Source organism: Sus scrofa, chromosome 1 (assembly GCF_054392235.1).
Source record: "Sus scrofa isolate SSC_HxYL_T2T_F1_AM1 chromosome 1, Sscrofa_HxYL_maternal_Yorkshire_Landrace_v2.0, whole genome shotgun sequence".
Lineage (NCBI taxonomy): Eukaryota > Metazoa > Chordata > Mammalia > Artiodactyla > Suidae > Sus > Sus scrofa.
The window spans coordinates 204,130,574-204,147,722 of NC_139383.1; the positions used below are offsets into that span (position 1 = coordinate 204,130,574).

Here is a 17,149-nt window from a genome sequence, read left to right on the forward strand (position 1 = left end):
ATTTATTTAGGACTACTATTTCTTGAGGGCACTAAAAGTTATTCTTGACATACCAACGCCCAAATTTATGCTTTTATTATTTTTCTCCTGCATTTGTGGCCACTATCGCCTTGAGGTGATTTTAGTCTACATCACTTTGGACCATAAAAAAAAAAAAAAAAAATCCTGAGAGTCTGTAGATAGGTGGACCAGAAAGTAATTGCCATATAAGTGAATGGAAACCAAAAAAATTGTATTGCTTTGCTATTGTTCTAAAAAATACAATGAAAATACCACCCAATTCCACGCCCTAATACATCAAAGGCCAAAGACTGCCGACTCTTTTATTACCACCTGTTAGGTAGACCAGCTCCATGCTTTATAGATTATCTTTCCCTCTATGGTGATGTTTACCCTTGTGACTGATAGAGCAACAAGATTGTTGACCTTCGTTCGTATCTGACACTGCTCCTGACTGACCTCACAGTTTCAAAAAACAAGAGGCATAAGCATAATACACTCTTTCTTTTTGATGTTTGTAACAATTCTAAACTCAAGAATGCCTGATAATAGTTTTAGAGGCCTTTCTTAATCTCAGAAAGAGATACAATTTACTTTATCTAAGAAAGTAAGTCCTAGCCTGTCTGTTTTTATAAGAAACCAGCAATGAGCTCATAATTAATTACATGTTTTCTACCTCTCCACAATTTCTATCCTTTTTTGTTAAACTTATGAATTTGTATTTTGTTTTCTATCAAAAGAAAATGTGCAAATAAGCAATTCATGGTTCTGGAATGCATTTCTTTTATCAAAAGATATGGATAACTTAAATTCATTACAACTTTACAGGATAAATTGATGAAACTGTCTCCTCACCAAGAGCTGAAGATGAATTCTGAAAACATCACTTTCTTTTATTTTTTTCCAAAATGTTACCACTATGGAGGACCAGTTAGGTAGTTATATTTGTCACATCTTCATGCTCATCTACTTCGGAAAACTGAAGCATGGGATGGATAAGAATAGGTTAGACTATCTCAGATTTTTTGTTGTTGTTGTTCACTGGGACAAATAGAAACAGGAAAAGACCTGACGCTTGATACACAAATCACAGGTCAAGGCTGTACAACTTCTAATATCCAACAACAAAGTCTAAAGGTTCTAATATGTTCAAATAAGTCTAGATGAATTTTCAAAAAAATCAAAAGATAGTTTTTATATTCTACTCTGGGTACCATTTGACATGCTTAGGACAGGTCGTTTGCCATTGGGAAAGCAACAAATAAAGCAGACAAGCACAGATGCTCAGGTTTATAAGGTTAACATGGAAAGGCAGGAAATTGAGGGAGAATGAATGAGCAAAGGAAGCTAAAAACATTCTAACTTACTTGTAATAACAGATTTCATAGCCTGTCCGTACCCAGCCAGGTCTGCCTAGAAGAGCCTCCTTCACAGAATACAGCGTGGGCTGCATCCCTACACAAAATAAGAACAGGATTAATCCATGAAGGAAAAGAGTAAAAGAGAGCTATGGTAGGCTGAATAACAGCCCTCAAAGATATCCAGGTCTTAACGCCTGCAAAATGTGGATGTCAACCTTATATGACAAAAGAGATTTTGGAGATACAATTGCATTAAGTATCTTGAGATGGGGAGATTACCATCTCAAGGGCCCTAAATTCAATCACACATGTCCTTTTAACACAGAGGCAGAGGGAGATTTGACTACAGAGGAGACTGTGGCTGAAGCAGCGAGATTTGAAGATGCTACACAGCTCCCTTTGAAGATGGAAGAAGGGGCTGTGAGCCAGGGAATCCACAGAGCATGGCTCTACAAGTTGGAAAAGGACAGGAAACAGAAAATCCCCTAGAACATTCAGAGGAAGTGTGGCCTTTCCAACACCTTGACTTAAGCCTAGTGAAACAGACTTTGGACTTGCGGACTCCAGGACTGTAAGAGAATACACTTGTCTTCTTTTAAGCCACAAAATATGTGACAATTTTTTACAGCAGTCACGCCAAGCAAGAGTCAAGGGCTCACCTTTTCTCTTTATAGGCCAGCAAGAGTCTATTTAATTAATCATACAAAATAAAGGCGATTTCCTATGGTTAGACATGGAGATGTGGGAATATTTTTTCCTTATTCAAAGCCCACTCAATAAATTAGTCTATGAGCCAGAAATAACACACAGAATTTCCCACTCCTAGAAACATTCAAAATAAATATGGGCTCTTAGTCTTTGTCCCTTGATTGTCTCCTGTAAAATTACCACAGGTGTTTGGGAGAATTTAAACTTTCTCCAGAGTTTTCTGAGTGTATAAATCAGTGTTGTCCAGTTGAATGGGGCTGTTTACTATCCTGTAACAAAGAGATCAATACATTTGCTACTGTGGGATTTGGGAGGTGGAGAGAAGGAATTAAGGAGAGGGTTCACTGACTTGAAAAAGTTCATGGTGGGGCAAGGGAGGCAGGAAGCGGTGGAAGGTTATGTGAGGTATTAACACTCCATGGCAGAGGGATGGTTTTCAGTATCCCCTCCCCAGTGGCAATTTTCCATAGATTGGTGGCTGTCCTTGCATATCTGGCAACTAAAACACGTCAGCCCAACTTCAAAACCTTTGGGAACCCAGGCAGGGCTTGTGAGGACAATTCAAACACTCAGGGAGTAACAACATTCCTGATGTCATCCAGAAAGTCCCTACTCCCCAGGAGCTCATACCGTAATTGAACTGGCTGTTGGGCTTCTCACAGTTGATGATGTTGAAGCGGTAAGGGATGGCAGTCCTCATACCTGTCACCCTGAAGTAAAACCACTGCTGGTGCTGGGCACTATTCACATCAGCATTGACCAGTAAGTCGTACTCAAACCTGCAAAGTCAGAAGCAAGATTGGAGTGTTAAAAGCCTTTCAGAAAACTTTCACTGCTGAGAAATCTGCATGTTTTGGGTTCTGGATGGCAGATCTCAGGTGGCTGGTAGGCTACCACTCTAATATCACGATATTAGTTCAGCTCTGGAAATCCAAAGAGGGAGAAGCAGTGTCCTGGGATTAGAAGAACACCATTACACAATTATAGCATATCTTTGTATTAAAATGCAATGAAATTATCTATATAGCTAGAAAAATGCAAGCGTGTTATAGGCCAGAGAAAATGTGATCATGTCTGGTTGGATACACCATTACTATTTGGTGCTAAACATCACTTTTGAGCCTCAGTCTCATCTATGAAAAATAGCAATAGTGTCTAAATTTGCAGTGCTGTTTGTAAAGATTAAGTAGTATAGTATATGTAAATCCCCAGCAAGGCAACAAACATGAATTAGACTAGCAATGAAGGATTTATCTGTTTGTTTTTCCCCTGTTTAACTGATTAAGCTTACGTGCAAGTAAAGCACACAAATCTTAAATGTACAACTCAATGAGTTTAAACAAATCCATCTGGATACACCTGTTTGACAATTCCCTAGATCAATATATAGGACAGTTTCAACACCCCAGGAAGTCCTTGTATGTCCCCTCCCTAACACTGTGTCACCAAAATTACTTTTTGGAGCTTTAACAGCAGAATCAGCAATGCAGTTTTAACTGAAACACTATCATCAGAATATTCCATTTTCAAAAATATTCTGATCCCATCTCCTTGGCATGCTCTTAGTTGCTCTTCTGGAAAGGGAAATGCTTTTGCCCTGCTTCATTTGGACTCCCCTACTTGGCTGCCTGATAGATAGCAGTGTTTCGTGAGATCTGCAGAAGGGTGGAACTAATTGATGGAGTCCCAAACTTCACATGATCGCTGTAAGCACTACCCTCAAACCATTGAGCTCACCATGCAATGAATGAAGCATAACCCCCTGAGTGGTCCTTGTGAGAACAATTCTAGAAAGTCTATGACCCTCAAGTTGTCTGCTATGCCCACAATGCTCTCCCCAAAAACAAGATCATAAAAATTCCTGGCCTGTAAGGAAGTTTACTTTCTGTCATTTGACTCTGTTACCCAGACCATAAATGATTGGTTTAGGAGACTACACTCTGGCCAAACACAGATAAGAAGCAAGAGACCTGAATAAGGCCAGGAGCTTGAGCACAGCCAGGGCTGCTTATTGTGCTACCAGGAGACTCTCAGATCTTCTCCCCTGGGTCCTAGGAACATAATAAATGGAGAGAAGGAATAATCAAAGCAGGAAGCACAGGAATAAGTGGAAGCTGAGCTAGCAAACAAGAGAGAGAAGAAGGCTGAGAAGGAATTTTAACATGACTGCCTTTCCCTTCTTCAGCCCAAAGAGTTCAAATTTCATTTGTTTTATAAGCTGGGCTTCTTTGAAATATTTCATGTATACACACAAAAACATGATAACTCACCTCTTCCCCCCAAAAGGGAGAACGTCAAAAATGACCCCTTGGGGGAATACAAAACAGGGCTGACCTAGTTTTGTACTGACTGAGTCCTGAGCTCTATCCATGGGGAATAGACATCCCTGAATAAGAGTGAATGTTGGCTGAGTGCTCATCATGTGTCAGGTGGTGTCCTAAGAGCTTGAAGTGTGTTATCTAATACTCAAAAAATGATCAGGCTGCTATTACCATCCGTATTTTGTGGGTGAGGAAATCAAGGGACAGACGTAGTTAGGTAACTTGACTCAATCATCCTTGTTAGAGTGGGGTGAAGTTTCCCTGGAAGTCTTGTTTCCACAGTCTGTGCCTACCACACCATGAACTGTTCTGGACTGTGGTTTTCAGAAGTTCACCCACAGATAGTGGATTATGGTCTGTGGCAAATATCTTCCATACTGCTATAGAAGGAAAGATACCATAGCAAGAACAGCAATGCCACTGGAAAGAGTTAGCATTCATTTTTGTTTGGATTATGTCCTTCCTTTTAGTTTGTTGCAGCCAGAAACTTCCTTTGCCTATGAAGTCCTTCTGTATTAACAAGTGCTCATTGGCAGGTTGTGGCAGTGAGATCATCCCCTTGAGTGAAGATGGGCACCTCTCACCTCCTCATGGCAAGACCGATCATGGTTTTTGCAATCTAATATATAGCTAGGGGAGTGACAGACATGGAGGAGTTCAGGATTGGGGAATCCCTATACTCTTCCATGACAACAAAACCAGCCTTGGCCTCACATAAGTGTCAACTTCCCAGAGTGCTCTCACACCCAAATACAGACCCATTATTCAGAATATAATGAATATTGATAATAGTTCACCCCATCCTCCACTTTGCTGACATCAGCTAGCAAGCCCCTAGGTGCTGTGCCAGGAAATGTTTAACAACTGACCCTCGAGAAAAACCTTCATTAGCTGTATTTGCCAATTTTCATGGAGTAAACACTCCCACCATGGCAGATTTCAAAGCATCAACGTGAGGCCCCTGAGAACAGAGCAGGGGAAAGACAGTCATATAGTGATCCCTTGAGCTGCCAGGAGCTACCTCCACAGCTTTCTTTACTTACTCACGCACTTGGATTGCTTTGCGAAGATTTCCTGACTCAAACTTGGAGAAGAATTGTAAGCAGTCAGAAGCAATGTCATGCAAAGGCCTGTAATGAAATAGCAAATGTGTGAACGTGAGGGACTGTTATTCTTGGGCAAACTTTGACATTTCTTAGAGAAAAGTTTTCTATTACAGATCTTTAACCTATATTTTCCACTGTTGTTCTTAGGAGAAGGAATGGATTATTCACATAAAACATTCTTATTCTCATGCCATTAAAAGTATATTCCATATTCCGCCCCACCCCCATCACACCAACGTTCAAGACCACCTACCAAGACTCATCTAAGCTGAAGACAACTTTATTTATAACATCATTTGGCTGGATGAGCCTCCGGACATCCTCAAATATCTTGATCCTGGGAAGGAAAATTGGAAACATTTTAAAGGTTGGCCCTCACTCCTCACCCTATTCATTCTATGGTCATGAAGGGCCTTGGGAGTCATCAGAGAATTATGAAAGAAAATTTTAATAGTGCCCAATCTCACTGAGCCAAATGAGTACAAAAGGCACTGCCCCCCCTTCCTTCTTTTCTTTATCAAAAAATAAAACTATATTGAGTGGTAGGAATGTAGGAAACAGTGATGCCATGTTTTAGTTTTAGAATTCTTGACCTGAAGGAGAATTTTACCAAGAGCATTTGTGCTAAGGGACTTTGAACATTTCTGGTTGGGTCCTTTGCACAATAAGAGGGTCCTTTGCACTAAGGCAGTTTTGAGGGAGAAATTTTGCTGACTATTAGCATCCTCAATAGTCCTCTGGATTTTAGGAGGCTCCAAAACTCCTTTGAACCCTTGTGTCATTCATATCCCATGGTTCTGTTTGCTCCAGAAGGCTAAGGTCAACCTTCTCTCTGAGAAACACTAATAGCTTGGAGATTTTTGAGTAAGAAGGAGGAAGGATATCCAAAGGATCTTTCAGATTCCCTCCTTGAGTTTCTTAGCGGTGGGGAGGGATGGGAGAAGTGGAGGAAGATTAACACGAGGCCTAGACTCAGAGGGAGATGTCCTCTTGGCAGGAGATGGGGGGCTGGTGCTGGCCCAGCCCCTCTGGTGTGTCTCTTAGGAGCTTGAGCATGAAGAAAAGGCCAGAGGTTGAGGTCCCAGCTGGCAGTCCGATGCCTAAGTGAGAGGAGTTCTTAGGAGCCACATCAATTTGCTGATGAACTTGAAAATAAGTTAATCAAACTTACTGCTATGCCCCCTTTATTCCACTTACTGTAGGAATACTCAATTTTTTTCCCAGGAAAATAGAGTTTATTTTTTCCCCTTGGCTTTAGCAATTTTCTTTTTAATCTCGCTATGCCTACACAAAGGCAACACTCACTTTCATACATCCTAGGAATAATCCATCACCCAGAATTTCTTCCCTGGAGGGTGCACTTTTTTCCTCATGATCTTCAGTGGTAAGCAAAACTATTCCCCAAGCCAAGTCAAGTCCCATTAGTTTGGGACTGTGGAATGGAGGTCCACCACCTCCTCTCATTCACAAGAGATCAGATTTCAATTTGCAGTGAATAAGAAAAGAGATCCCAAATAACCCATACTTTTTTTTTTCCCTGAGAACTTTCCCTTAAAGAATGATCCCAGTATTTGGAGAAACTGGATTATCTTTCCCCTCTGTAGTGATTTGCAATGGATAGGGGGTAAGGGGTTGCATTAGAATCATCTACGGAATTCTTGTGGTAACACGTCTCCACCACTCTACACTTTGTTCTGAAATGTCCTGGTGGGGAGATAAGCTTGTATATTGACAAAAGTTTTAACATGCTCCTAACTGATGTTCATGTTTCTGAAGATAACAGAACTACCTGTACAAACCATTTCACCTAAAAAATTTTAAAGATACGGTATATAGCCCCAAAGTCAGCAACACCATCACCTTTGAACTCCACATTTACGTTCCAACATGGACTGGGCAGAGGCAGGTGGACAGTGTCCCCAGAAATCAGGAAATGACATCATTGTGAAGTCAGCAACAGATCTGGTTCTTCTAGCTTTGGCCATATAAAGATAGGGGTCATGGAAGGCCATACTCTTGGGATGTGTCTGCAGAAGCTTATCCATTAATTCAGCAATTTCTTTAGGCTGAGTGGAATTGGTCAAGGAGGCACTCATTCTTGGGCAGGAAATCACGTCTATGTCCCAAGTGTCCTCTTTGATGAGTGGCTGGATACTGGGGCTTTTACTTCCAGAAGAACTGAGCCCAAAACCTTTGGATTGGACATTTTGGTGTGGGCTCATTCCAGGTCCTTTTTTGGAAGTTAGATGTAGGTTGGACCTCCCCATCTTCACCCTGCTCAGAAGGGAGGTTTGGGCTGTGGCTTCTCTTTCATGTCCCCAGAAAACTTGGTCCTTATTCAAGCAACACCCCTTGAGGGAGACAGGGGTCGGAATGTGGTGGTGATTGGTATACTGAGTCTCATCAAACGTCAGATCATCTCCAGCTTCAGACTCCAGTTCCTTCAGGTTAAAAATGGAAAAAAATACATCAGTGTTTCCTTCTAGGTAGAGGATACAATGCAGTCCCTGTTCTCACTCTCCTAGTGCAGAGCTAAGCATAAATCCTGTGCCTTGGCAAGTTTTTCCATGGTCAGCCAAGGAAAAGACTTAGCTTCAAGAGTCAAAGAATGGAAGAATCATAGAAACCCACCCTTGGAAGGGGCATGTGGTGGGTCTAGTACAATTCCATGCATCAGTCAGATGTCTTCTACAACACCCCTAATAATTAGTCTGGTTGAGCAACTCATCGACAGAAGCTTCCCTGAACCCCAAGGTGGTGAATTTTATTTGGAGATCATTCTGTTTTTTTAAAAACAATTTTTTGCACTGAATTAAAATTTCCTTCCCTGAAGCTTTTACCCACAAATCCCCTTCTGTTTTTCAGAGTGAAATACAACATGTTGACTCTTTTTGATAAGTGACTTAGCTTGCACCCTTAGATGTGGCCAAAGTCATGATTTATTAAGATGCAGAAGAAAATAATGGAGGTAAAAGGCAGGTCTAAAATTTGGATGGTTGCCACAGCAGTGGCAGCAACTAGTAACTAGATTAACATCACCAATTGCAAAGTTCTCGATTTGTTTCTACCAAGAAGAAAACCCTAGAATCAGGCTGGTGCCCTTCAGAAAGCTAAGTAGTACAACCTTTCCACCTTAACAAGGGAATGATTAAATTAGCAAGATTTTTCACCTGCTTTTTCAGTGTGTGGGTGTAGGGCATCTTGCCTTCCAGATAACAGGGAACAATGTGAAACTTCATCCTAATTCCTTTCCAGGTGTTGGGGGTCAGAGTGTCCTGGTGAAGGTGAAGGTCACCACCTCTGCCACCTTCTCACACTTTTCTTTAGCCTTCTGCTTCTCTCAGAAAGATCCCAGAGGCAGATTGCTAAAGAGGCACAGTGCTTTCCATCTGGAGACCTTTTTGACCTCCCAGGGTCTACAAAGAACCCATCATGAATCAACAAGTAACAGAACCACAGCTTATGTCCTACCTTGAAGTTGCAGGAGAGCTCAAGACACATCGCCTCGTACTGCATTAATTCCTCTGCAGGTCGGTCAAGACCAGGTTTGGAACTCAGCTTGTTCACATCTGTTTCCAAGTCATCATCCTACAATGGAATATTAAAAAAGGATGTACAATCAGGAGTGTCATCCTGAGAAATATTAAGACAAGCTAAAGATGTGAGTCTTCAGAATCCTCCAATTCAACCCTCACCTAGGAACTTCCATATGCCATGGGTGAGGCCCTAAAAGGCCAAAAAAAAAAAAAAGGAAGAACAAAACAAAACAAAAACTATGTCTTCTTTGCTTTTGGATCATATTACCATCCCTAAGAACTTAGCATGCTGCCTCACACATGGATCATATCCAAAATATCCAAGAAATACCTGAAAGAAATAAAAGGTTAAGAAATGGAAAGGACGGCATAAAGGAAGGAAAAGTTTGAATCCACCCTGCACACCCTCCTCTTCTTCATAGACTGTCCAAATCTAATGTTTGCGTTCATCAAGAAAAAAAAAAATGGCCAAATTCTAGTCTATATTCATCATAAGTTTCTCTTTTCTTACGATGACATTGACAGTCTTCAGTCACAGGACAGCACCTGACTATCCACTCTCAAGTCTCTTTATAGATATAAGTACTTTTCAACCATTCTTTTTAAGAGGCTGCTCCCAGTCATTAACTAAGAATTCCAAATGAAAAGGCCACAAGTTAAAGGCCTGGGTCAGTTCTCTGACCAGAAATAATGGTGATGTGTTCACCAGGGAAAAACCAGTTTGCTGAATCACCAGTGCTCTGGCTCCTGCAAAATCCCAGCATAAAGCCCTTACTCCGATGCTCCTGTTTCTCTACAACTCATGCTCACACTGTAATTTCTCATCTTCCCTTGGTCTGAGGGCTCTGGACTCATCGTTTCCAGCCCCTAACTCATTTGTCTTATGTTTCCCTCTCAGCTGGGTTTGTTTATGTGTTTAGGTTTCACTCCATCCCAACCCACCATCATCTGCAGAGTGGAAGCAGGGGGGAGGGTCTGAAAGCTCTTCACCACCCCATGCTGTGTGAAGTCAGACACCAGCCTGCAGCTTGTCCCTCCACATCAGATATAAGATGTGATAAACATTCCACATCAAATGTTCAGTTATCGAAGAGCCAGCAAGAGGGGAGGGAAGTGGCATTGATGGATGACTCCAGCAGCACAGAATTATTCAAATAACTGAGCAAGTCCTCCCTAGGCCTGCACATCAAGCCACAGCAAAGAGCCAATTTGCCACTGATGACTTTAGAAATGATTCTATTTATCAACAAAACACTGAGAACACCAGAGTATCGATAACAGTCTTAACCTGGAGCCCTGGCTAAGAGGTAGTCCCTCTTTATTTGCTACTTCCATCAGCAAGGCAAGTAATTATTATAATAGAGAATGTAAAAATCTCTTTCTCTCTAGGTAGATATGAAGGTGGTAGGGAATATAAAAAGAAGTGGGGAGAGAGAGAGGAAGATGGATGAATGGATGATAGATGATATATAGATGGATAAATAGGCAGGCAGACAGATAGGGGTGAGATAGATGGATAGACAGATATAGATGATAGATGGATAGATCGATAGATAGAGAGATAGAGAGATAGAGGTGAGACAGATAGATGAAAGATTTTTTAAATTCAGATTCTATCTCCAGCAATGACATAAAAGGTAAAATTCACTTCTCCATTTTATTTTACAGATGACAAAATAAAGGAACTGTAACTTGAAGGGGCTTGTCTGAATCCATGTCCACCAACAGAAATGGAGACAAAATTTTAATTCATAGATAAATTACCATTATTCTAGAGCAATGGTTCTCAATTACAGGTGATTTTGCCCCCTACCCACCCTGGGATATTTGGCAAGTCCTGGAGACAGTGTTGCTCCATGGCTGGGGGGCAAAGGGGTGGATGCCACCAGCATCTAGGGGACTATGGTTGGGGATGCTGCTAAATATCCTACAATGCAGAACACACCCCCCACCACAACAAAGAACGATCCAGCCAAAATGCCAATGGTGCCAAAGTTTAGAGACCGTTTTCTAGAAATGCAGTCAGTACCCTTTCTGCGTTATTATAAAAATGCAGTCAGTACTCTGTCTGAATTTTTATAAAAACAGGCAGTGTTACACTGCCTGTTTTTATAAAAAGAGCTTTGTGGCACAGTTATGCCCTGTTGTTTACACATTGCCTGTGGTTGCTTTTGTGCTACAACATCAATGTAGAATAGTTGTGACAGAGATGGTATGGTCCCACAAAGCCTAGAGTAATTACAGCTGACCTTTTATAGAAAGTTTTCTGACATCTGCACTGTGGTCATTGTGAGACAGAGATCAAAAGACATCACTGCCCCATGTGCAAGGGTATGACCACACAACCCAAAGGAGCACAGTTCATATGGACACCAAGGTAAATGGACTTGTACAGCTCAGAGGTCCTGCACAGAGTGGGTAGATAAAGAGTGACTTACAAAGATGGGGTATCTCTGATAGAAAAAAGTCTTGAAAAATCTTTCCATGGTCTCTTTGGCTGAATACCATTCACACATATTAAATCTACCAACCCTAAGACTAAGTGTCTACCTCAGGCTCATCCTCATGGACTATTAGCACCTAAATAATAGATAGTCTCTGACTTGACAATGAGATTGTACAGGACCTACCAGGATGAAAATGACCACTTGGAAATCAATAGCAGTAGCTGTCATTTACAGAGCATCACTATCTGCCAGGCTCTGGAATGCAGCACAAAAGGAAGTCCTTAAAATACACGTTGGGTTTAGCTCAACACAGAAAGGAGCCCTTTCTTTTATAGCACTGTGAATGTGAGAGCATTAGAAGCAAGAGCTGGGGTACTTACTTCCTCTTTCACATCTTCAGAATCCGAGTCTTTGTCCTCCTCTTCCTCACCATCCTCTTCAAAATCTTCTGAGTGGGAGAAAAAAAGAGATGAAATGGATGAGTCTTTCCAATTGCCTGGCACTGGGATCCTCACCACATAAGGGTTAGCACTTCTTCCTCTCACCAATGAGGGGCTATTATGAAGTGCACAAGAGCCAACATGCTAATGCTTACTAGTGTGTGTAAATCAGGTGCACACACATGAGAGCCCTGGGTCATGAAGTCTAGACTGCTGTCCTATGCTGAATGCAAAAGGAGTGCAGAACAGCATGGCATGCAAGTGCCATTCTGGCTTCCTCCACCCAACATAGATGTATTTATGCAGGGAACATTGCCAGAGTTTAGTGATCACATACATGCCACAGCTGCTGTAATTTAGACCATGCTTTGGTTGAATCCCTAATTTTGACATGCAGGAACTTATGTCAAACAAAAGTCCATAGCAAGCATCAGGGTCATTGTGACAAAATGATGCCTACAGAAAAATCTGTTCCCTAGAAGGAGGATAGGGTTAAAAAACACTAGAATTTTCTGACAACAAAATTGTCTTAGAGATTAGATAATCACATTCAAGTATTCTGATATGACTAGCATGGGTGGTAAACAGCAAAAGTTTGATTTCAGTTTTGTCCTTTGGGCAAACTAATCCCAGAGCCAGTCTGTGCAGTGGTGGGACTCCATTATGGAATGGGGAAGAGGTTTTTTAAATCAGCTGGGATGACCCCACAGGCATTCAATAGCTATCAGGCCAAGTGTAAACAGTTAATAATTAAGGATAAAATTAATGAGCTTGATGTTTGTTCACCCTATACATTCAAAGCTTTCTTTTTCATACATACCTCTAATTAGCTTATTAGATAGTCATGGTTGATCTGAAAAAGAACTAATTCCACATATATCCACATTCCTCTGAAATATTATCAAAATGCAAAAATTCATCACAAAGCTCATTCCTAGGAGCAAAATGAGTACAGAATAACTACCCACATACTTTACCTTCAGTTAGAACATGTGGCGGGTCAGAGGTGATGCTCCTAGTGCCTGGGAAGGTGTATGCGCTATTGGCTGTGACCAAGGGAAGCGGGCTCTTAGGGTAGCATTGCCTCAGGATCTGAAGCACAATGGAGACGACGGGCTCCAGAATTTTGTCATCCAGGCAGTTCTGAACAAAGAGAAGATCATATCAGACACGGGCCTCTTATATAGAGTCCCTTTGCTACAACACTATTACAAGTGATAGATTACCCCCAGCCCAGATGGACAGGAAATATCCTGAATGTGGAACACCTCATCTGGACATGCTCATGTATATTCTAGTGTAGAATCTGCTTTGGTCCAGAGTATAGTCTGCATTTTTATTTCTCTTTCACAGCCCAAATTATTGGAATGAACTTGGTCACCTTTCAAGGGATGCTGCACCTAAGGTCAGACATTGTCCAGAATAGCTGTGGATATAAGAAGATAATGGCATCTTCCTTCATCCATCCATGTGTCACTGTGACTTATTGCCCAAATTAGAGAATGAGCAGCTGAATTGATGGAAATCTTACTTTTCTCTTTCAGCTATTATCCAAAGAGAAAAATATCAAGGAGAAAAATAAAATATGAAATCAGAAGAAAAGACTAAGAGAATCCCAAGTACCTAAATTAAACAATATGCTTCTTCTCAAAACCCACACTGTTGATCTCTCTCAGTACCCACACAAAGCAAAGAAAAATTGGGTTTGCAGATGTAACATTTTGCTACTGATGGAACATGACAAGACCCTTCTTTTCAGACACTGTGAAAAATGTAAGAACAAGTTTACTAAATTGAAAGAGAGAGTTGGGAGTAGTCAGTATCTCTTTGGAAAAAATATGACCATTTTCTTCCATCTCTTAGTAAATATATTGTCTCCTGATTTGGTGCAGAAAGTTGATGAATGTGAGCCTCCATTTGACATTCCTAAGGGCTTTCCAGTAAGTTTTGAGGCCAATAAGTCATAGCAGATGTGGAGGATGCTGCAAACATGCCACAGGGCAATGATTGTCTACAATGATGCAATGGTAACTCCAGGGCCACATTATAGGTAGCTCTACAGGAAAGAACATGAAAAACTGAATAAAATTTAAGCCATGAATTCAAGTGACCCAAATGACTCCAAAATAAAATAAAGATAAGCCCATTTTTAAAACAAAAATGCTTTACTACAATCAAGAATGCTATATCTGGAGTTCCTGTTTTAGCTCAGTGGGTTAAGAACAAGACATGGAGTCTGTGAGGATATGGATCTGATCCCTGGCCTCATTCAGTGGGTTAAGGATCTGGTTTTGCAGTGAGCTGTGGTGTAGGTTGCAAGACATGGCTCAATCCTGCATTGTTGTGGCTGTGGTGTAGGCCAGCAGCTGCAGCTCCAATTTGACTCCTACCCTAGGAATTTCCATATGCCTCAGGGGGTCTTAGTTAAAAAAAAAAAAAGTTTCGCCTTCAAATTAAAATAGTATAAAGTGCATGAAAGTAATGTGTCTTAAAAAAAAAAATGCTGTAATTCTGTACTCTATACCCTTCCATGTACTCTCCTTCCATGCACTGAAATAGTACCAATTAGGTGACCTAAACCAACAGCAGGAAATGCTCTCCATGGGAAATAAATTAGTTGAGGCTGTTTCATCTCTAGGACTAATCAAATGGTTTCAAGTGTTTAGGGAAAAGTATGAGTATTAGAAAAAGGAAACCGAGTGTGGAGGATAAAGAAAAGTGAGGTAGATGGCTAATCAGAGATAATGTTCTGAGAGTCCTTCTGAGGTGGCAGAGCCAACTCCTAGCCAGGGAACTCGGTCAAGACTGTCAGCATCTTGGAAGCAGGTCTACCTATGATTGTCATTAGTAGTGTTGCTGATGATGTAATGATGGTAATGTCTTACTTTGCATGGGATGGCATAGGGGAAAAGTGAGTGAAAGTATGAGTCAAGTCCATGTGTCCAGTTGGATTGGGTCCCATTATGAACTGAACTGGGGGGATGAAGGAGTAGTAATATCTACAGAAACCTAGGTATCAGGAATAATGCTGTCTTTGCTATCTGCAATATGCTAGGCAGAACATTTATGAATTTAAGATATGATCCTTGAGTCCAAGATAATAGAAATGCCTAGATCCATTTGCCAAAATTTCCCTGCTGTTGCTGGATCTGCGCTGTGCAGGACCAGAACTAAGGTGAGTTAAGGAGACGCCCAGAACACAATATTTAAGGAGACACTCACTCTCAGGCTCCTGTAAGTTTAGGGTGGGCGCTTGTGCTATGTGTCATACGTAAGATGCCAAAATTCTGAGAAATGGGATCCCTGTAGACAAATGTCTCAGAATTTGGGGCAAAGGTAGGCTCTGTAGACTTACTTTTCCCATCCATCCCAATGATACATTTGCTACTCAGAAAAGACGATGAAATATAAGAGTGTTTAAAATATTCAATTCACGTTTGACATCTTTGAGTTAGCTTTGGAATGATAAATACCTACTTTCACGATACATAAGCAAGACAGAGTAGAGCACATGGCTCAGATCCTAGAGCAAGATGACCTGAATCCCAATCTTGGACTGACGATGACTAACTGTACAACTCTGGCAAGATACTACACCTCCCGTGCTGCAGCTTCCTTATCTGTAAAGGAGCCATCATATCACCTCTCTGATAAGGTTGAATCTGAGTTGAGTGAGTTATAGGTAAAGTGAATGCCTCATGGTAAGTACTTGACAAGTGTTAGCTAGAAGGATGTCAGCAGCCCCACAGCAATGTGGACAATCTGATCCTCTGAATGTCTGAAGGATGCTCTGAGGATCTGTGCAAGGATGTGGACACAGGAAACAAAGAGGTGGGGTTATTATGAGAGAAACAGTGCAAGCAGTGGCCTCAGCAGAAAGGCAAAGAACGATATGACAGGCAAGGACCCCAAAATAGCTCTTTCTCAGTCACTCTCATGCCCAGTAGGTTTGTAATTGCATCATAAATACCAACTTAAAAAAGTACAGGATGGTGGATTTCAACATGGGACCTCCCCCCGCCCCCAACCCCAGACCAGCAGCGCAGCATCATGGAGGAATTTGTTAGAAATGCAAATTCTCAAGCTCCATTCCAGACCTACTGAATCAGAAACTCTGGGGATGGGCCATTGCAGCCAGTTGGTGGCTCTGATTCCACTCAACTCAGAGAACCCCTGGTGCAGTGGACAGAGTATGAACTCCTTTTTTTTTGAAAAAAGAATAGTTGAGTTACAACGTTGTGCCAATTTCCAGAGGCATGGACTCTTGAGCAAGACCAATGGTTTCAAATCCTTTAAGATGTTGAAATCAAAGCATCTGTATAAACTGCTAAGCCAGCCCTAGGCCATAATAAGCACTTAATACAAATCTCATCTCCTCCTCCTCTTGCTTCATTTCCTCCACCTTCCTTCTCTTCTCCTTCGCTGTCATTGTCATTTCCATCAGCTGCAGCATTGCCAGCAGCAGCAGAAGCAGCATAATTTGCCATCACTTCTGAAATGACATCACTAGACCTGAGGTTCCCAAACTGGTCATCGTGTGACTCAGGAGCCTTCTCTGGCAGGTGAGGGGAAGATGGATGGGCAGCCCCACCCCCAGCACATCTGCACTTATGTTTACAGTGCTCAGCCCAGGTGCCAGGAGGCTCTTCAGGCAAGAGAACCTGGTCACAAAGTTCAGATTGTGCCTCTGCTCATATCCTGCTTCTGTTCCCAACAGCAATTGGAGGCTGAGAGCTTGTTGTAAATCTGCTTAATTGAGCAGTTGAGGTCTTTATTGACCTGCTGAGGAACTGCTTCTAAGAGCCTGTTTCCAAGCTCACAGCCCCTTTCAGTCCTGGGCTTCACAGGATGTTTTCTCTGCCTTCTGCTTAACATAGACATGGACATCTGTGGTCACCATCTTCTCCATTTATTGCTCTTTTAAATTTTTTTTTCTTTTGTCCTTTTTAGGGCCACACCCGCGGCACACAGAGGTTTCCAGGCTACAAGTCGAATCGGAGCTGTAGCTGCCAGCCTACACCACAGCCACAGCAACGTCAGATCCAAGCCACGTCCGTGACCTACATCACAGCTCACAGCAACACTGGATCCTTAACCCACTGAGTGAGGCCAGAGATCAAACCCACAACCTCATGGTTCCTAGTCGGATTTGTTTCCACTGTGCCATGATAGGAACTCCTCTTTTAATTTTTTTTTACACAGAGCAGAGAAACAGCCAATAATGCAGAGA

General features: G+C 41.7%; 1 protein-coding gene across 17 annotated transcripts in view; it reads right to left on the reverse strand.

Moving 5' to 3' along the window:
- The window catches only part of AGBL1 (AGBL carboxypeptidase 1), a 1,231,135-nt gene that overhangs the window by 733,853 nt on the left and 480,133 nt on the right, over positions 1-17,149 (reverse strand). For 11 of the 17 annotated variants that reach the window (XR_014820420.1, XR_014820412.1, XR_014820416.1 and 8 more), the window contains 8 exons: positions 12,897-13,062; positions 11,860-11,927; positions 8,968-9,084; positions 7,357-7,937; positions 5,750-5,833; positions 5,434-5,520; positions 2,700-2,848; positions 1,368-1,455 (listed from right to left, as the gene is read on the reverse strand). Coding sequence is in view for 11 of the 17 variants with exons in the window: in XM_084983081.1 (XP_084839207.1) it covers positions 1,368-1,455; positions 2,700-2,848; positions 5,434-5,520; positions 5,750-5,833; positions 7,357-7,937; positions 8,968-9,084; positions 11,860-11,927; positions 12,897-13,062 (1,340 nt within the window). In the remaining 6 variants the exon portion in view is untranslated. Of the gene's footprint in view, positions 1-1,367; positions 1,456-2,699; positions 2,849-4,039; positions 4,121-5,433; positions 5,521-5,749; positions 5,834-7,356; positions 7,938-8,967; positions 9,085-11,859; positions 11,928-12,896; positions 13,063-17,149 lie in introns of those variants that run through there. The other 6 variants (XR_014820433.1, XR_014820434.1, XM_084983074.1 and 3 more) reach the window with 3 other exon arrangements.